Genomic DNA, 20,713 nt, shown 5'->3' on the forward strand with positions numbered 1-20,713 from the left:
CTTCAGCCGGTTCTTCACCCATCACACTGTGCACCTGCTCATCACAGCTGGGCAACTTTTCTAGAAGGCTGCAGTGAGGGACAATATCAAAAGCCTTACTAAAATCCAGGAAAACTACATCCACACCTTCCCTTCATCCACGAGGTGGGTGACCTTATTGTAGAAGGTTATCAAATTAGGATACAGTCTTGCTGGGGCTTTATAAAAGGGAGGGAGGTTTGGTCCCATGCAGTCCTGGGACCCCACGTGAGTGATTTTCCCACGCGGGTGATTTTCCTCCTGCTGCAAGCTCCTGCTGCTGCAGTGTGGGTTTGCTTTTCATAGCAGGTGAACGGCAGCTTCATTCTGGGAGCTGAGGAAGAGAGGACTGTGGGTTTTGCTGAGTCTTTACTTCCAGGCCTAGAGCAAATCCTGTGGCGAGGATATTTGTGGGATTCATCTTCATGTTAGAAAGCATTTGCTTTCAGAATACCCTTCGGCAGAGATTTTCAGTTCTTTTTGGAGCTGCTTTTGGTTTCAAGCGCATGTTTTTAAATCTCTACCAGCATCAGAGCCTGTATCAGGAGTTAACGGCATGCTGGTGGCATCCTTTGCACATGTACTAATAGTCCTTAGCCCTTTTTTTTTCTTCCCGATGGCTGTCTTTGAAAAAGCAATTCAGTTTTATCAGAGGTTTGTGGCCTCTGCTTTGCTTTTTTTGTAGTGGACTCGTGACTGAGTTAAAAGGGCCCCTTAGGGTGGCCCTGCTGCATTGCTTTGCATCCCGAGGTTTCCTCCGGAGCTGAGAACAATACAGACACTGTATCAAAGGTACAGCTTCTGCTCCCCAATTTGCATTCGTTCCCGCTCTCATCTCACTTCCAAGTGCTGAAAGATCAATGTACCTGTCACTTACTGCTTCTCTGGCTCGCCTCAGAGAGGGGTTTAACAACAGCGGCAGCAGCTCGGCACCATGCACAGGGAGGTGGCTGATGATGGAGGTTAAGAGACCTGGTAGGGACTCAGGTCATGTCATGGCCCACAGCACTGACTAATTTTTTTCCAATTCCCATGTAATTCCCATGCCAGTATGAGAAGCTTTCTCTTTCCCACATCCTTTTCCAAAAGCAGCAATGATCTCTTAAATTTGGGAATCCGCGCTCTGGAAATTACCCTTGCTTATTTAACTTCCTTTTTCCCAGCAGTAGGTGGACAGGATTTACGCTACCAATATTGCAGTTTCCCTAACCCACCCCGAGCAGCAGCATCTTCCTCTTGCCGCACAGACTTGCACGCTTGTGTGTTAGGGCTCAGCCGGCTGGCGATGCTGGCCCGTCCCTGGAGAGCTGCTGTAATGGCACAGTCATGCGGAAATAAATGGCTCAGGGTGCGGCATTCCCCGCTGCCTGCGTGCCAGCCCTGTGTGATTGTAGGAGTGAGACTGTTGGACCTGCTTTGATTGAGAAGCAAACAAAGTTAGCTAATATCAGCCTCCCCTCTGCTCATTTTTTGGCAGAAGTGGAGGATTCAGATTTAATGAGAGCTTATAGGGATGAAGGATTTGGAGTAGAGTAACAGCAGGTCAACGTTCTCCCCATTTTTCTTGCCGTGGGGGTAAATATATGTTTTTACAAAAGGTTTTACTTTTTTTCTTGAAACTTCCTTGCAAGTGGTCTTAATTCTCCACTTTGCATTGGGGTTGGAAAAAAGCTATCCCTTTTAAATGTTAAAACTTCATTTATTTTGGGGAGACACAGAATAGAAATAAGACACAATTTGGAATGGTTGGAAAATATAAAAGTTTAAGGTGTGGCTGTGCTTATATGTTTGAAGGATGACAGAAAGCAAATCGGCCCTCTTGGTGTTTCCAACTCTCCTGCAGACATCCCAGGAGCCAGCCCTGGTTTTGCCCTCCCTGCTTCAGCTTCCCCAAGGGAGTCAATTCCTGGTATCTCTCGCAGCAAAATAAAAGTAGAAATAAGGATCCTTGTAACGATGTCGCATTCAGCCCCTTTCTTAAAGGATGCGTGCGCTGGTGGGTCCTGAATCCCATCTGCTTGGAGCACCGTGGCAAGAGATTTTGGCAGCAAATTGCCCATTTCAAGATCAGCGTTGGAGTTTGCACCAGGATTTTTTCCGTGGGCACGGTAGGTGTGAGCGGTGCCTGGGGGATGCACGGCGCCGAATAAAGCACCAACCTCAGCAGCGCGCGGCCCATTGCGATGGGCGCGGGCTGCGAGCCCTGGCTGATAGATGATGCTCATATCCCATTCAAATATGATGCAAGCAGTTTTTTTGTAGTTTGTCTTCCATTGCGGTAGTAAAGTTTTTAATTAGGAAAGCTAATGAGATCGATTAGTCATTAGAACTGACCTCTGGATCTCTGCGAGGAGTGTGCATGTGTGCACTGGGCTGATAACGGGGGACGCTGGGGTATTGTTTGTAATAAAAGCGTAAAGTGTTTGATTTGAGTGAAATGTGCCACGGGGAATACATCATGCGGAGAAAAAAAATTACAACCCTGGGAGCCTGTAATGAAGGGAATTAAACCAACATCCTATCTAAATAACATGATTATCTACACAAAACCCCTCAGCTAGCAAGTAATAATAGAAAACTGAGCTCTTCGGAGAGTCTCTTTCAGGAGGTGGTTAATGCTGGAGCCGTGCGCACAGGCACTTTCAGAAGAGCAGCTCCGGCATGAATACACCATCCAATTACCGCTGGGGAATAGAGTTTACCAGGTGCCAGCCCGTCTGTGCAAAGAGGGGGGGAACTCCTGCAAGCTGCAACAATTTGGGACCTCTATTTCTTGTGCGAGGCGTGAGGTGGGGGACGATGTCAGGCAGGAGTTTGATGAGGTTCTGGGTTGATTAGTGGCAGCTAGAGCTTGTGTAGGGGCAAACAAAAATAAAAATGTTAATAATGTATTCAACAAATTCCCAGCTTAATAATTTTCTAAGGTCGGAGTGGTGGAGGGAAAGGGTCAACTCGTGTTGCTGTTCTGGGAGGATGTGGAGTTGCGGCTCTCATTCCTTTCCTGGTGTGAAAGAGCTGCTTTGGGTACATGGTTGATCCCGAGTCCATGAGAGGCTGGATATGTCCACACCTCCTGGGTGACAAGGTGGGTCTTGTAGTTGGCTGGCCGGTTCACCAGCCCTCACCGTAGCTGGGATTTCATCATGTGTGTGCAGTGTTGGGCCATGCAGGGACTTTGCGTGTCTGTCCTTTTGTTGTTCCCAATTTGCAATCCTGAATACTTTGCTAGTGCTTGCGAGCAATTATAATTGTAATTAGAGCTTAAACCTTGTAAAAGGCTTTAAAAAGCCACACAGTTGCTGCCCTGAAGAATTTAGGCTGATACAGACAGTCCCAGGACATGGAAACAGTCACAAAAATGCATTTGCTTTTCATCTTCCTTCCTCTCTTCCTGCCTAACCTCTAAAGCGATGGGCATCTGGAATTCCTCTGGTCATTGAATCATCAAATACTTTGGGCTGGAAGAAACATTTGAACATTCTCTAGTCCAACACCCCTGCCACAGGCAGGGACATCTCCCACGACATCAGGTTGCTCAAAGCCCCGTCCAACCTGACCCTTAACGCTTCCAGGGATGGGGCACCCACAACTTCTCTGGGCAACCTGTGCCAGTGTCTCACCACCCTCGTTGTAAAATGTTTCTTCCTTATGTCCTATCTAAACCTACCCTCTTTCAGTTTAAAAGCATCACCCCTTGTCCTGCCACTACAGGCCCAGCTAAAAACCCCGTCCCCACCTTTCTCCCCAGCCCCTCTCAGCCCTGGCAGCTGCAGGAAGGTCTCCCCGGAGCCTTCTCTGCTCCAGGCTGAGCCCCCCCAGCTCTCCCAGCCTGTCCTCCCAGCAGAGCTGTTCCAGCCCTCGGAGCGTTGCTGGGGCCTCCTCTGGCCCCGCTCCAGCAGGTCCGTGTCTCTCCTGTGCCGAGGGCTCCAGAGCCGGACGCAGCACTGCAGGGGGGTCTCCCCAGAGCGGGGCAGAGGGGCAGAACCCCCTCCCTCGCCCTGCTGGCCACGCGGCTTTGGGGGCAGCCCAGGACACGGTTGCTCTTCTGGGCTATGAGCGCACGTTGCCGGCTCATGTCCAGCTTTTCATCCCTCAGGACCCCCAAATCCTTCTCCATGGGGCTGCCCCCCATCCCTTCACCCCCAGCCTGTGCTGATACCAGGGGTTGCCCTGACCCAGGGGCAAGACCCTGCACTTGGCCTTGCTGAACCTCATGAGGTTCACATGGGCTCATTTCACGGTTTAACTGCAGCCAGCAACTAAGCACCACACGGCCACTCGCTCACTCCCTGCTAGTGGGATGGGAGGGAGAATTGGAAGAGTAAAAATGAGAAAACTCAGGGTTTGAGATAAAGTCAGTTTAACAGGTAAAGCAAAAGCCGCACACACAAGCAAAGCAGAACAAGGGATTCGTTCACCACTTCCCATGGACAGGCATCTCCAGGAAAGCAGGGCTCCGTCATGCATAATGGTGACTTGGGAAGACAAATGCCATAACTCTGATTGTCCCCCCCCTTCCTTCTTCTACCCCCAGTTTTACATGCTGAGCATGACATCATATGGCATGGAATATCCCTTTGGTCTGTTGGGGTCAGCTGTCCCGGCTGTGTCCCCTCCCAACTTGTGCACGCCCAGCCTGCTCGCTGGTCGGGTGGTGTGAGAAGCGCAAGAGGCCTGGACTCTGTGTAAGCACTGCTCAGCAACGACAAAAACATCCCTGTGTTCTCAACACTGTTTTCACCCCAAATCCAAACCAGCCCCATAGCTGGGGGGGGGCTAGCTACTGTGAAGAAAATTAACTCTATCCCAGGCAAAACCAGCAGAGTCCATAAAACATCTTGTTTTATTTTAATTTCTTTTAATTTTTATTCCAAATCACCAGAAGCTCTTTAAGTTACTGGCGTTAACTTCCTGGCTTTTCAGTTTGTTCAGCGTTTACCGGTTGACTTAACGCACCCTTACTTGGAGCGTACTTCCTAGCACTGCTGGTTTTATAGGTGCTCGCTGGTTAACAGCAGCGTGCGGGTCCTGAAAGCCATCGCCAAAAGCCTGCTGCTGACCGCAATGCCACGGAAAGTAATTTGCATACAGGCGTTATTTTGATGCATTAATTAAGCAGGGGACCCGCATAGAAGTCAGAGGGATGTAAAAGAGTCTCTTTTAAAAGAAATTTGGTGTGAGGGTCTGGCTTCATGCATGGTGCAAACAGGGGTTGGAGGTCCCATACGCTGCATCTTGGGCAAGTGCGCTGCCAAGTTAGAGCTGGCTGGGCTATTTAAACCAAACACTTTCCAAATTTTATTGCATCCATATAAAAGAGATTATTTGCATGGTGTTGTGAGCGTGCTCAGGGCTTTAGAAACGGCGTTGAAGGTTGTGGACCCCTCCATACGCTCCTTGCTCAGTGATCATTTATCTTACAGTATAGTATCAAGGAGTGTTGTGATCGTCACCTTTATTATGAAAAATTCCAGTGATTTATCTGTTGTGACAGAGCCTGCTTTTCTTCTATCCCCCTCATCAGAAGTTGTAATTCTGGTTGAGTTTGGGAGCGGAAATTCATGCTGTGGGCTGCCTGATTCCTCCTGAACCCAACGCCAGATTCTGTCTTGCTTGGAAATGCACAAGAAGAAAAAAATTCTCTGTATTAAACAGTAAAGCCACGGATTGCCATTACTACTGCTGTAGGGAGATGGGGAAGCCGCTCCCTCTGCTCTAGGGCATGAGATAGGCTCTAAAATGCATTTCCCTATTTTTCTTGTTTCGACACAGATCCAGCATCCTGAGATTACCAGTAGCAACTTTATTCTCCCTTCTCTTGTGGAGACAAACATGGGGATGAGTACAACATTTTCAGGGGAAATAATGATTCTGCTTTTCCCCTCTCAACCTTGCAATAATTTTAATTAGAGTATCTCCAAGAAAAACAGCCAGCCCTTTAAATCAGTTATAAAACCAGAAGACTTAGTCTCAGCATGTAGTGTCAGCTTTAATTATCTGGGCAGTTATAGCTGTATGTTATAAAAGTCGGGCAATTAGATGCATTCCTTAAAGCCGTGAAAAAAATTGCTAGCTATCAAGTGGAGGAATACCAGAGTCAAACATATAACTGTTAATTGCATGAAACATTCGGCAGAATAAACCGGCGTGTTGATCATCCTGCAAAATATGATGAAAACAGGAATGATTAAATGCATAAATCTCTTTCCAATGTAGATGTTGGGGATCAAGGTATTGTTGGTGAGTGCATGATTCACCTGGTAGAGTTTTGCTGCTGGGCTGGTGAAGCCAAACACCCCCAGGCCCGACAGCCTTTCTGTTACCATCAGCCATGGTGGTCTCATGCCTGACGTACCTTAGGAGTCTTTTGTCCCTTTTGCAGGTGCTAAAGAGTTGGGTGTAGGACCTACGTTGGTGAGGTTCCTTCTGTCCCATGCACACCTGAATTTCAAGCTCTTTTTTCCATTCGCTTTCTCATAGGAGCCAACTTGCACTTCATAAGGAGCCCCCCAGCCAACAAGGTGATAAAGACGCGCTACAGGATAGTGAAGAAGAATGTGATGTCTCCAGCCTTATCGTCCTTCAGCAGCCCCGTTCCCAACTGGAAGACGAGGCGCCCCGTGATATCCAGGTAATTCTTCCGTCCCTTGAACGCAGCTGGGGTGGACGCAGGAACCAAGGGAGCTCTTACGTTGGTTCCGTCTTATTACCATTGCATGTTCATTGCTTAATTTCTCTATTTGTTTAGCTGCTTCTACGCAGAGTTTATTGACTTAAAGTGTAAAATCGTATTAGTAATCACGTTAGCCTGAGTCGGCGGCCAACAGCTTACTGCAGTCTGGGGCTTCATATTTATTCCCTGTTTGAATTAATTGTTTCCATGAAGCAGTTAAATAAGCTGTAAGAAAGATGAATAAATGCGCAGAGGTCTTCATCAGACCTAAGTAAACTCACTGCTTGTTTTACGGATAGACGTGGCCTATTAATTAGGAATGGTCAAGCCTGTTAATGAGGCCAGGCCTTACCTCTGCTTTCTAACACTATCATGCATGTTGGTGCTATGGAGGAGCTTATTGAAAGCGTGTTGGAGGCAGATGCCCCAAACTTACACCAGGAGGTAGGTGCAGGCATGGACTTGCTTCTTCCTGGGTTATCTGCACAGATGGAGTATGGGCCTGGCCCTGTAGCAAATAATTCAGCGTGCCAGCACCTGTCTGAAGAAGAGTGTCACCAAGGGATGGTGCCATACCCTTGAGTCTGAGTCTTCCTATATCAGCTGTGCTGACATCCGTATTTCAGCTATGAGCGAGCTGCAGCCACGTTAGCTGCTGGAGGTGTTACCAGGGAACATCTCAGAGGCCAAGACAAAGTCTGGAAGTTGTGTATAAGCAGAAAGGTCGTTACGGTAATCGATGGTCCAAAAAAAGGTGCTATTAGACTGACATTTTTGGTTATAACCCAGATGCTGGCTATTCTTAGGTTGAGAATGGCCTCTCCTTCCCCTGAAATGCTGGTTTGCCATTGTCACAGGCAATATTTTGGGCAAAGAGAGCCTGCGCTGCTCCGCTATGGGCTTGTTTGTTTTATTAGTCATCCCAGCGTAGGCAACCCAAGGAGCTGGGGGATGCTGGGAGCTGTCCCCCTCCATTGGCTCCTCTGGCGGAGCAGCTACTTGGGTTGGCATCAACGCCCTGCTCCAGGTGGTTTCTTCCAAAAGTTATTTCCCCCAGCAATGCACCGAGGGTTGATGGCTTTTATGGTGGGTGCTGCGGAGAGACAAAGTTTGCGGTGATTGTTTTTGAAGTCTAACTTTGCCTGATTTTTCCCTACACTAAGTGAATTTGGCTTTGAGTTTCATAAATATTGGTATCTGAAGGAACGATTGGTTTTTAAAGACTTGAGGATGGCGAGGTACCAGATAAAAAGAGGGATTGAAAAAAAGTGTTAGTTTTCAAACTATTTTTTAAAATTAGGTCTATTATTTTGTCTTGTTTTTTCAAGCTTTTAGCTGAGAAACTCCTTATCTCGTGTACTATAGTGGCCTCAGTTTCAAAGTGCTTCTTCTTGTATGGAAACTGTGGGATCCTTTTGGGCTGTGGCTGATTTCCACCCATATTTTCTGCAGTTGATCTTACCTGTGCCACCTCCTCCTTTTTCTTCACCTTCTACTTTTGTCTTTGATACCTTCCCACCTGCACATCATGCCCTTTTATCCAGTCCTGAGATCCACACATTTCCTCTTACCGCTCCCCAAAAGCGGCTGGTTTGCCTCCTCCGGTGCAATTACCGCTCTACTTGTAGGTGCCGTCTCGATTTGCACGTCCTTGCGGACAACTTCTTGTATTTCCCTTGCCATAAACAAACCACATAATCTTTTTTTTGCTCCCTCATCCTGCATTTTTGTTGAATCAAGGCGGCACGTGTGTGTATCCTACCTGCCTGTGAGAGTTCTTACTTGCTCACTGCTCTCAGGCTACGATAGAAAGCCAGACCATCAAATAAGTAATTTTTGTGTTTCTTCTTTGGCTCGAAAAGCAGATTTTTAAAAATATGATTTTTAATTTTTCAAAGTGAAAAATTTTTTGCACTGTGAATGTACAAGTATGTTACTGTAAAATCTTACATTGTATTGCTTCTTAGAGGTTCATGATTTGCTGCTGGTAATTACAGCGCCTGGTATTTTGCGTGCAAAGGAAGATTTGTTTCTCATGGCTTTTAATCTCCTGTTTCCTCCTGCAGTGTTGGTGTAATGCTGACTCTGGTTCTGGTCACTGCTGTAGCTACAGTCACTGACATGCTACTCACATTGCCCCTAATGAGTGCATTTATGTCTGCATCGACATGTGTTGTGCCCTTTCCCATCCCAGCTCAGTTTGCTGCTTTTTTGGTCCTAAACCAGCTGTTTTGAGCAAGTCCTTCTCCTTTTATTTAGGTGGAGACAGCTGCTGCGTTCTGTGCCTGGTACAGGCAAACAACCGTTCAAACAACCCTTCTTGCTCCATCACTGCCCTCACTGCAATTCCTGCCTATTTATCGGAGAAAAGATTGATTTTTGTGTCTATTTTTTGTGACAGTGAAATGTTCTGCAACAGATCTGTGCAAAACTGCTGCTTTAGTGCCTCTCTGCCGTTAATGCACCTCAACTGGGACTTTGAAAGAAAATGTGAGCTAGGCAAGGCTCGCCTTGCTCCGTAATCGTCCCAGTTTTATTCCTGGGAGGGGGATTTGCGTCTTGTACCTGCTGTCTGTTGGTGGATTTGGTTCTGCAATGGCTTTTCCAGCTGGTGAAACATGATGATGTTTTTGCCACTTGATGCTCTTTATAGCGAGAATCATCGTGTCGTACTGTGACATGACATTGCCCAAAACTATTATCCTGTTATGTATGAGCCCGACTCATGAAACTCTTTCAGGCATCAGTGATAAGGGAGGGAGAGAGAAGCTTCTCGTAGCCGTATCAAATTTAATCCGCTGCCCCTTGACGATGTGCAGATGCATGTGTTTAATCCAGTCCTGTAATAGATGACTAACTTGATTGCCCAGAGATGTGGTAGATGCCCCATCCCTGGAAACATTCCAGGTCGGGTTGGAGAAGGCTCTGAGCAACCTGCTCTGGTTGAAGATGTCCCTGCTCTTGGCAGGGGGTTGGACTGGATGACCTTCAAAGGTCCTTTCCAACCCAAACTATTCTATGATTCTATGAACTTCAGCTTTAGTTAAGAGAAAACAACGCAGGCAGTGTTAGAGCAGGAATCTCCGGCTGCTGGGTGGTGGGTCTTGCTCAACTGAGCAGTGATTTTGTGGAGGAGGGACCTGTTCATGCTGCTGCGATTGGCTGAGAGCTCCCACTTGTAGAATAATTTTATCTGTATTAATCTCTGACTTCATTAAACGATGTAGTTTAGATCTTACAGCTGTTTCAGACAAATCTTGATAAAATGCCATCGGCAAATTAAAACAATTATATTTTAAAGAAGCAATAAATCTCTTACTCAGTCTCCCTATTACCTTCGTTGTGTGTGATCAATCATCTGGACTGTCTGGAGGAAGCACATGGTCAATGCTTCTCCTGTAATTTTTATGGGTTTTTTTGCTCTATCCTTCATAGCATCCTCTCTTGGACAAGCAACGAGCCGGGAGCTGCTTTTGTGCTGCTTTGCTTTGCTTTTGCCAAAGCAATGGGCAGCTTCAGTGGTGGTGGGACACACTGTGCATGCCTGCAGCACTGGTTTAGTCACCTCATTTTTATATTTAAGTGTGCGTCATACTGAATGGTCAACTATTTGTTTTTCATATGCTTTCCACCTTAAGCCAGAAGAGTGATGTTAAAAATCTGATGGTGCTGCAGTCAAGTGCTGCTCCCAAATTGGTTTCTAGGTGAGGCTAAGGGGAAGTTCCTACTATAAAATCCAGGTTTTGGGGAGTTCAAAAGTGATGTGCAAGGGTTTTGCATGGCCACCGATCTTTTCAGATTTAATACACTGCCTTAATAAACTTTAGGCAGGAGCTGTGTTCTTGTCCATCTTGTGAATTTTCTGTCATTAAAGATGTTTATGAGATTCCCCCCTCTCTTTTGGGGTACCCATGCCGCAGTTTGCAGCAAGAAACCTTGCTGGGGCATCCGGGATGTTGCTCTCATTGCCAACAAACTCTCCCAGATCAGCAGGCTAAGATGAAGACAGACTTGTCTTTGGGAAATGAGTGACAGGAAGAGTCGCTGCAGGTCTGGAGGTACCCAGTGCTAATTCCTCACTGATGAATTGCGTTCCCCGCTTATTGCTAGGTTGCATTAAACTTCACCCTGCTGCTGACTTTTCTTAGAGGCGATAGATGGGAGTATATTTTAAATTAATTTTACTACACTTTTTGTAATATTTTTGTTTTAAATAGATTTATAAGCAACTTGGGGGCTATTTCTCCAAATTTATGAAGATAATTTTCACTCTCTTGATAAGGTTAAATTTACACCTGCTATTTCCATATTAATTCACATTGCTAAGTGGATCTAATTTTCTTCCGTTCTTCTATCTAGCGAGTGTGGCCTTTCTTAATGCAATTTCCCCCTCACTAAATCACTGTGATCGGGAGTCATGATCGAGTTAAATTAACTTAAATTAATTTACTTAATAAGAGCTCCAGATCATTGTGAATGAGGTTGAGATTTATTGATTCTCCTTTTCACTCCTCCCCCTTATCTCCCTCTGCTTTGCAGGAGCGCAGCTCAGAAGGGCTGTGATTTGCTTGCCTTAAATTTCATTTGCTCCTATTGACATTGCGATTGGTCATCACTTAGGAATTGCGGGGGGATGCCCTCTCTCCGTGTAGCCTCTCGCTGCCAGGAGAGGGCTGAGCGAGTTGCTACGGAGGAGCTGCGATAGATGAAGTGTCACACTGAGCAATGGAGGCGATGCTGCTCCTGCTTCCAGCCTCTTTCCATGGTTCAGGTGGTGTCAGCAGGTGGGCCACCAGTAAACCACAATGTCCTGGTTTCATAGATCCTACCCAGAGGCAGCAGAAGCTTCCTGGGGTTGAGGGTGCTGTAGGATTGTGGAAACTGCTAGAAAGGTAGGTAGGGCATCTGCCGTTGTGGCTAGGGTCCTCCACCTTGACATACCTTGGCTGGAAGAAGCAGAGGAGGATAATGGCAGGAGGGTGCTCCTGGCCATTGCACATACCCCGCCTCGCAAAGCCACGTCCTCCACCGAAGGGGCAGTCTTCTTGCGAGCAGAGCAGGGCAAACAGGACAAACCCAAATGCTGTTGAGCATCCGTTGCAAGGCAGCAGTGGGAAGCGTCCATGCCCCCGTACGGGGGATGACGTGCCTGTGGTGGGCTCAGCCAGGAAGTATGTCAGGAGCAACAGAGAGCATTGGCTGGGAGAAGGAGGGTGCACCAACCCCTGCAGGAGACCCCAGCTCACCGTCTCATGGAGGGACAGAGCCACTTTAAGACACGTTTTTGGGAGCAGAGAGACCTATGTGTAGCAGCTGATGTTGTCTTTGTAGATCCCCAATGGGTGAGTTAAACACTGACCCACTTTGAAGAGTTTTCTTCTAAAATACTGATGCATGTGTTTAAAAGAAAAGTAACCTGTCTGCAAATAATAGTCTGCCTGATGGAGAAGCTCAGATATTTCCTTCAGAAAACTTAGCAGCGCCTCTTGAGGGACAGTCCTACCCCTCCAGTGCTATAAATAAGTAAAGAACAAGATAATATAACATTTGTCAGAGAAGTGCCTGCTCAGTAGAAAAGACTTGTCAGCAGAGGATACGCTTGTGTGGTTTGGTTTTGTTTTCTTCTTTTCTTTCTGTTCCTTGGCCTGGAGCACGCTGAATGAACTACGATGGAAATGAGAGCCTTCTGGGCTTGACTTGGGTCCTTGCCACCCATTCCCCTGCAAAGCCTTCAGGGTTTTGCGCTGAAAGGTGAAGTGGGTGATGCAGGCTGTGAAATGGGCTTGTGCTCAACCACAGTGGTGGGTCCAAGTGCCACTTCCCCAGGGCAAAGGTACATACGGCCAAGCACCCAAGAGGAGGAGAAACCACCGTCTCTGTCAGTCACCGTCTTTGCAGGAGGTTGAGATGCTGTGTGCCAGGTGGCTTGGACACACTGACCTCCCTGTCTCATCCATTCGTTTCCTTCACGGTGGGTGAGTTTTCAGTTTCCAATTTCTTTTTGCCCTCTTAAAAGTGGTTTTCAGATATCCGTTGCCAGCCAGTCAACCCAAATCATCACCCAGTTCATAGAATCATAGAATGCACTGAGTTGGAAAGGACCTTTGAAGATCATCTAGTCTAACCCTCCTGCAATGAACAGGGACATCTTTCATTAGATCAGGTTGCTTAGAGCCCCATCGAACCTGACCTTGAACACTTCCAATGACGGGGCCATCCAGTGCTGCCTTGCTAGCTTCTGCTGACCAGCAAAAGTATCTGCTGAGGGTGTGTGGAGGCCAGCATTCGCCAGCACTGTTCCCACACTTGGTCTCCTCTCTCGTGCAGCAGCATCATTGGCTTTTCCCCCAAGTCCCACGCTGGGGTGCTGAGCTAATTTCATACAGCCTCTGCCCTTCCCCCCTCCTGGGGAAGCCTTTCAGATTTTCCTTGCTGCATGATCCCATTTTGCTGCTGTGTCTGAGTCCTGTTACGTGTTTCCTTGCAGAATTGAAACAGTAGTTTCACCACCTTGAGACAATGCTGTCGTGTGGTCGGGAAGAGCGCTCAGCTTCCTCCTCTGCGGTGGAGTATTTTCCATGTCTGACAGGGTTGAGTGGAGCCGCAGGTGCTGGTCTTGGTGTGCTGTCAGCATATAAGTTAACTCTTTCTGCCTGAACCCTTGGGGAGAGGAGACACAGTTGAACTAAAGTCTTGGGTTGCAAGACAGAGGCACGTGTACCCCAATGGGTGCGTGCCAGCATGACTTTCCCAGATAAGTTGCTATATCTAATTCCTGCAGAATGCGGAACTGTATGGTTGGCTTGCCCTGAATGCTAGTACATGAAAACTCAATATACCCTTTCTTTTTTGGGAGGGCAGAGCATATCCTTGTGACTTTCTTGCCCCCGTGGCAGAGCACCTTAAACCCAAGTGTTTCAGTCTGCACCGAGTCGTTTCCCATAATCCAAGCTGATGGGCAGTATTGTGTTAAGACACGGTAATTCCATCACTTCTGAGCTTTTTGGTTGCCCTCGAAGTGCACCCAGGAAGTCTGTCCATTCTGGAAATGGGATGGGTTCATACAACTTTTATGACATGTCTGGAAACCGTTGAGAAGTGTTTGAGATACGTTGGTGCATGTTGGTTGTCCTACAACCCATCATTAAGTAGCTTTACCCGTGATGGCAATCACAGAGCCAGAATGGCCCCTGCAGGGAGTTTATTCGGGTCCGGCTGGGCATGGTTTAGCCCTCATCTCACCTGTCAGTGTTAGGGGAAATCTCTTCTCTGCTTGGTTCTCTTTGCCAGCATGGAGTTACGATCACCAGCACAACTTGGAGCTTGCTGGAGAATTATTTCCAACACTTGGGGAAGATACTGCTGTATGGAGTGAAACACCACCCGATGTATTTCTGGAGACCTAAATGGTGGAGAATGCCCTTCTTCTGCTTAAAAAACCCAACTTTGGGGAGGAAGTGAAGATGCCTTTTTAAAATTAGCTATTGACTAAGAACTGGAGAGAGCAGGGGAGAGGGCAGCCCCAGTTGTGCCTGCTGTTCTTTGGGAGCTATAAGGAGGATATCCCATAAATTACCTATATGCTAACTGCTTTGTCTGAAAAAGGATGTGGGGGATGGCAGCAAATGTCCTAAAAGCCTAATTCCCCCATCAAGACCCAGCAATTGTTAGAAGGACAATGCTGAAGCGTCCCATGTAAGAACCACCTTGATAAGTCACCACCACAAGGTGTTTAGTTTGCAGGGTTTTAAGATACGAGGCTTTGAAAGCAAAATCTACCTAGAATTATGTTAAACATGCACATTTGTAAGAGACATCTCCCCGACTGTCATTCTGCAGTTTCCTTTTTGAGGGTTTCACACCTCTTCTCCAAAAACACCTGGAGTTGGTGGCTGTATAAACCAGATGAGTCCACGAACCATTAATTTGATCTGGAGAGGATTTTTTTTTATTTATTCCTGATTTAGCTGTGAAAATACAAAATCCAGCAGCGACACTATGGGATGGGGACAAAAAGGTGCATTGGTTTAGCTTCCACAGGTGGTGGAAGTAGGTAGAAGCGGGTTGTCAAAGCGGTTTTCAGTGCTGGCTCTGCCTGTGGTGTGCTCTGTGCCGGCAGGGTCCTTCTCTCTCCATCCCTAACCACCATCTCAGAAATCTCAAGGAGAAGCAGCCAGAAGGCAAGTAAATGACACCTGATTATCTCTCCGTGTTGTTAAGCAGACACTGCTCTCGTGTATTACTCAGCACACCTCGAGGAGAAGTCATCAAGCAGTTTTGGAAAGTGAAGACGCAGCTCTCCCCGCGTCTTCGAGATAATGCAGGGTCTGGAGGTGTTTGTGCAGTTCTCCAAGAGGACGGCACGTTCAATCACGGCACCTTCCCGATCCCAGGGGCAAAAGCTGAGTGTGAGGTTTGGGGCTGTAATGCACAATGGATGGAGCGAATCCATATTTCTCCAGTGCTGGGGCATCATCTTAAAAGTTGCAGAGAAGACACAGAAAACTGTTAACGTAAGCTTCTACCGTTGATAATTGCTGAGTGCTCTGACGGGGCGAAGCTTTAATCGAAGTTATCATATATTGTGAACAGACAGGGATGTGGTTTTTTTTTAAAGATCTCGGCAAAGGCTGTCTTCTCTCCTCGATCCATTTATTTTTTTCACCGGTTGGTACTTTCTCTTTAGGGGGGAGAAGGGATCCAAGAGGTGGGGTCCCAGCCTCCCGCAGACCAGTATGGAGCACAAACTGGACTGGTGCTGTGGTCGAGATGCTGCTTTTCAAGCTGGGGGGAGCCTGCAAGGACCAGACTGCAATCTCCAATTTTTGGGGGGGTTTCAAGCACAGCTTTATAAGTTATTTATCTTGTTCGGGTGATGCTCCGGTGGGATTTTGCCTCCTTTGCACCTGGTGCCGGTTGCTCCTGGATCTCCTCACACGTCGGAACGATCCTGAGCATCGTAACCCCATGGGCAGAGGTTGGGGCACCAGGAGTTAATTTTATTTTATCAAGATGATAAAATACCCCTCCGCCTCCCCAGCTTTTGATGCTTTAATCTGAAAAAGGAGTCGAAATGTGACTAATGTCCTTAAAGTTCCTGTCAATTTTTTTCTTCCCAAATTCATTTGACATGAAAGTGAGAAGTAAACAGAAAGCCTGTGTTTAAGCAGATAACTTGGAAAGCCTTTTCCATCACATTTAAAAACGGCCGTGTCATGGATTCTGCGAATTGGCGGGTTCTATTTTGTTTTATTTTATTTTGTCTGTGTGGTAAATTTTCTTTTAATAATCTCGACGTGGTTTTACGAGGTTTAGGGCTAAGATTTTTTTTGAAGGGATGTTAAACCATTCTCCAAAATGACAGCTCATTAAAGTGAAATTCATCTGCCGGGATTGGAGACATTACAGGCAGGAGGAAACTGTGGCTCCCATTTGAAAATATTTTTTTTTTTTTTTTTTTTTTGCTATAGGAAGTACTTTTAATCTTTTTAATGAGGATGGTATGAGATACACAACCCCGTATTGTTTCTGGGAAGCCCTGACATCTGGCCTAGCATAATCCAGTTTCTGTTAGGGACTAGTTTAGAGGCTTTAAAAAACAATGTCGCCTCTTTTGGGCAAAGCTCGGGATTAATCTTTCATACGCTCAGCGCTCCCCGCTTGCAGAAAGACAGACACTTTCTAACACTCAGTCTTCCCTTTTTTCTTTTTCCTTTTTTTTTCTTTTTTCTATGTTATCTTTCCCCACTTTGCACCTCTTTCCCCCTTCCCTCTCTTTTCCTTCTTTTATCTTTCCCTCTTCTTTTTTCTTTTTTCTTTTTCCCCTTTCCTTTTTCTTTTTCCCCTTTTTCCTTTTCTTTTTTCCTTTTTTCCTCTTTTTTTCCTTTTCCCTCTTTTCCTCTTTTTTCCTTTTTTTCTTTTTACCCCTTTTTCCTTTTTTTCCTTTTCCCCCCTTTTTTCCTTTCCCCCCCCCCTTTTTTTTCTTGTTTTTTTCCTTTTTTCCCCATTTTTTTCCTTTTTTCCCTTTTTTCCCCTTATTGCTTTTCCCCAAAACAGAGCTGACAGCTGGGTGCTGTCAAGCTTCTCGGCTGACTTGCTGAGCACCAGGTTCAAGCTGAACAGCTTTGCAGCAGGAACCTGGGGCTGTGCCAGCACCAGCCCATTCCCTGCCCGGGCTGTCCTCCCAGTCCCCCCAGTCCCATCCTGTGCTGGGCAACCTCGTGCCGTGAGGTTGTATTTTGTGCTGCTTTTGCATGAATTGGGGGCAGCCAGCATCGGGGGGAGCGCTCCGGTTTCCTCCTCAAAGGGTCGTCTGCAGTAATCGAGCTCTACTTCAGAGGAACTAATGAAAACAAAATAAAAACAGGACTCAGAGGTTAACCACCAGCTTTAAATGCATATGAAAATACTTAAGAATAATGGGATTTTCTTTTTTTTAATTTTGGTTAATGGAGTAGCTGAGTTTTGAATGGATTCTATTAAAAATAAAACTGTCACATCTGAACCTGGGGAAGCAATGATGGGTTATTTACTCGGCAGGGTGTTGTGTTGATCTTGGATCAGCCCTTCCTCGGAGCCTGGAGCATCCTTCTTCGGGGAGCCTGACAGTCCCTAAACCTGGATCTTTTCTTGCTGGGAAATCTTGCAGCTTCATCACATGCTGTATCTGTGTTGGTTGTGAGCAGAAAAAGGAGATGCTTGACTAGTTTGGCTGAAAAAAATGGAGAATTTCTGCTTTTTTTTCTTCCCTTTCTGAATTAGTGGGGTATAGCTGATAGCTCTCACCTTAGATTATTTGGGTAAAGTGCCTCGCATTTCCTGTAGAGTTACAGAAAATAGCTTTTTTTTTCCTGGAGCCGTAAGGCACACTGGGATAATCTGGCTTCTTATTTAGCTGCTGAAATGTGGCCTTAGATCGGTAGCCCAGCAAACATCTTTCTCTCTGGATTTAGGGAAAGAAATGCAGAAAACTGGGTTTGGCTGTAGGGAAATGGTACGGACATGGAAACGGTGAGCGTAGTTGAGAATAAAAGCAACGTCTTCTTGTTTAGCATCATCAGGGCATAGTTTTGCTTTTTAATACTTAAACCCAGCCAAACACAGATGTCTCCCGTAAATTAAAGAAATGTAAGAGGCTCTTTCCCAGTGTCCAGTGAGAGCCATCCTCCCGGCAAACTCCCAGCCTGGCACCAGTTTTCTGCCGCATGAGAAGTTGAACTCACCGCACCTTCTTGGCCTGAGATGGCCATGTTGGATGAATGGACGCCAATCAGTCCCTGACCTGGATAATGTATAAATGGAAGGACTTCCTTCTCTTTTTTTTTTTTTTTTTATCCCTGAAAGCGAAGTTTGATGGTGGAAAACCACTGTAGGAGAGCACGGTACTGTCCCTTGTGGCAGCCAGCAGGATTTTCAGCTGGGTCAAGATAATGTTTCGAAGTTGGTCTCCTGAGCAGAACATCTGCAGTTATTTGGATTCACAGACCAGTCTTGGAGGCTAAGACTCAACCCTCCACAGATGAAACCAGTCTTGAGGATGTTCACCAGCTGCTGGTGGGCTCTCGATCATCAGGGCTAGGCAGGAGCAAAGCAAAGGAGATGTTTTTGCTGAAATGAGGCTGGCTTGTAGTGTGCATGTTGGGTCCTCAGCATCAGGTCGCCTCTACAGATCTGCTCTGAAGGTTACGTGCTACTTGCTAGAAGAGATATGGCAGGTGTGGGTCAACAGTTTGGGCACCAGCCTGGGACAAGGAGATTTTGGATCTGTGATGGAGTCTGCCTATTCCTGTTTGATGCGACCTCTTCCTGTTTCCAGCCTGCCACCTTTCCTCTATCTCCCTGTGAGAATTAATCCTTCATGCCGTGTCCTACCACAGGGTAGAGAGCAGAAGAGGAAGTTCGCTGGGCCAAGTGATTTCTGTAAATGTTCACCCACATGCAAATTCCTTGAGAGCTGAGTGGGCTTGTGAGCAAGGCATCGTTCTGAACAGGGAACTGCATTACACCTGTGATGCTTGTTAGACCAAAGGATAGAAAAGGATAAGCCAAAACGATAACTGAGCTTAAAAAAAAAAGAGACTGCATTTCAGTAAGGCTGTAAGAAGCGCTTGTTTTGGGGGATGCAGGGGAATAACACAAGCCCACCATCTCCCAGTTGCATTGTGGTGCTGCACAAGTTTTACCAGCTCCCAAGATTGGACAAGCCAAGTAGAAAGATCCCGTAGGGACTTAAAACCTGCATGTAGGGCATCAGCTACGTTGTGTAACAGTGCAGATGTGCTCGCAAGTGGTTGCGTTGCTTCTCAACAAGCTACTGCTCATCAGCAACGTCTTGCTGACTGGCTGCTCCCACCCCGTGGCATATTAAGCTAATATGTTTTACTTAGTGTTTATAATAGGCAGAGAGCACATGCACAGTTGGTTAGTAGAGGATTTGCTGATGAGTGGTAATTCATTAGCTGGGATTTTTTTCATCTCTTTTGTGACTGCCTCTCCTTGCTTTCAGAGTACAGCAGCTATCAAAGAAAAGCAGAATATCCTTAGCAAGGAGGTTTATACAGATTAAAAGTTTGGAATTTTCAGTTGCAGGTCAGCAATTTTGAGCTGGGGCTGGATCATCTGATGCAGGAACTCTGGTGGGAGATGTGAAAGTTTGAGCCTAGGCAACGAGAGAGGTCATCTCCAGCACTGAGGAGCTCATCTTCGGTTGAGAAGACCAGATTTGAGATGGTCCTCTTCATGCCACGGCTTTGGGAAGGTTTGCTACCCCTCTGCATGGTTGGGTCCATGGGTCGACTCCTGGAGCCTCAACCCATAAACTCTTGCGACGATGTGTTGCGGTGGCAGTGGTTTTTGCATGGTGAAGGCAGCAATCGCTCCCTTCACAGGATCACAGAATCCCAGAATCATAGAACCATTAAGGTTGGAAAAGACTTTCAAGATCATCAAGTCCAACCATCAACCCAACACCACCATGTCCACTAAACCATGTCCTGAAGTGCCATGTCTACACGTTTTTTGAACTCTTCCAGGGATGGTGACTCCACCACCTCCCTGGGCAGCCTGTTCCAATGCTTGACCACTCTCTCTGTAAAGAAATTTTTCCTAATAACTAGTCTAAACCTCCCCTCGTGCAACTTGAGGCCATTTCCTCTCGTCCTGTTGCTCGTTACTTGGGAGAAGAGACCAACACCCACCTCACCACAAACGCCCTTTCAGGTAATTGTAGAGAGTGATGAGGTCTCCCCTCAGCCTCCTCTTCTCCAGACTGAACAACCCCAGTTCCCTCAGCCGCTTCTCGTAAGACTTGTGCTCCAGACCCCTCACCAGCTTCGTTGCCCTTCTCTGGACACCTCAACGTCCTTCTCGTAGGGAGGGGCCCAAAACTGAACACAGGATTCGAGATGCAGCTTCACCAGTGCTGAGTACAGGGGTAGAATCCCTTCCCTACTCCTGCTGGCCGCACTATTTCTGATACAGGCCAGGACGCTGTTGGCCTTCTTGGCCACCTGGGCACACTGCCGGCTCATGTTCAGCCGGCTGTCAACCAGCACCCCCAGGTTCTTCTCTGCTGGGCAGCTCTCCAGCCACTCTTCCCCAAGCCTGTAGTGTTGCATGGGGTTGTTGTGACCCAAGTGCCAGACCCGGCACGTGGCCTTGTTAAACCTCATCCAGTTAACCTCTGCCCATCGATCCAGCCTGTCCAGATCCCTCTGCAGAGCCCTGCTACCCTCCAGCAGATCAACACTCCCACTCAACTTGGTGAACTTCCTCTAGCTTATATCCAAAATACCCTAAACATGATGGCACGTATATAAGCCAATAGGTCAGGACTTGTCCTTGCTCTTGGTTTACTTGGAGACCACATTTAAGGATCTTCAAGTACAGTGCAGAGGTGGAAAAAGCACTTTGAACTCGAATCATTAACTCCAACAAAAGCACTGGGAAAGGTTTAGTGGAAAAATGTTAATTACTGATGTTATAATGTTATTTATGGATTGGCGAGCAGGTTCTAGGATGGAC

General features: G+C 46.8%; 1 protein-coding gene across 1 annotated transcript in view; it reads left to right on the plus strand.

The window, feature by feature from the left end:
• The window catches only part of ZC3H3 (zinc finger CCCH-type containing 3), a gene marked incomplete at both ends in the record, with an annotated part of 182,547 nt that overhangs the window by 70,846 nt on the left and 90,988 nt on the right, over positions 1-20,713 (plus strand). Inside the window, one exon of the mRNA XM_082015055.1 lies at positions 6,499-6,649. Within this exon, the coding sequence (XP_081871181.1) occupies positions 6,499-6,649 (151 nt within the window). The remainder of the gene's footprint in view (positions 1-6,498; positions 6,650-20,713) is intronic.

Source organism: Phaethon aethereus, assembly GCF_964289735.1.
Source record: "Phaethon aethereus genome assembly, chromosome: 2".
NCBI classification, from domain to species: domain Eukaryota; kingdom Metazoa; phylum Chordata; class Aves; order Phaethontiformes; family Phaethontidae; genus Phaethon; species Phaethon aethereus.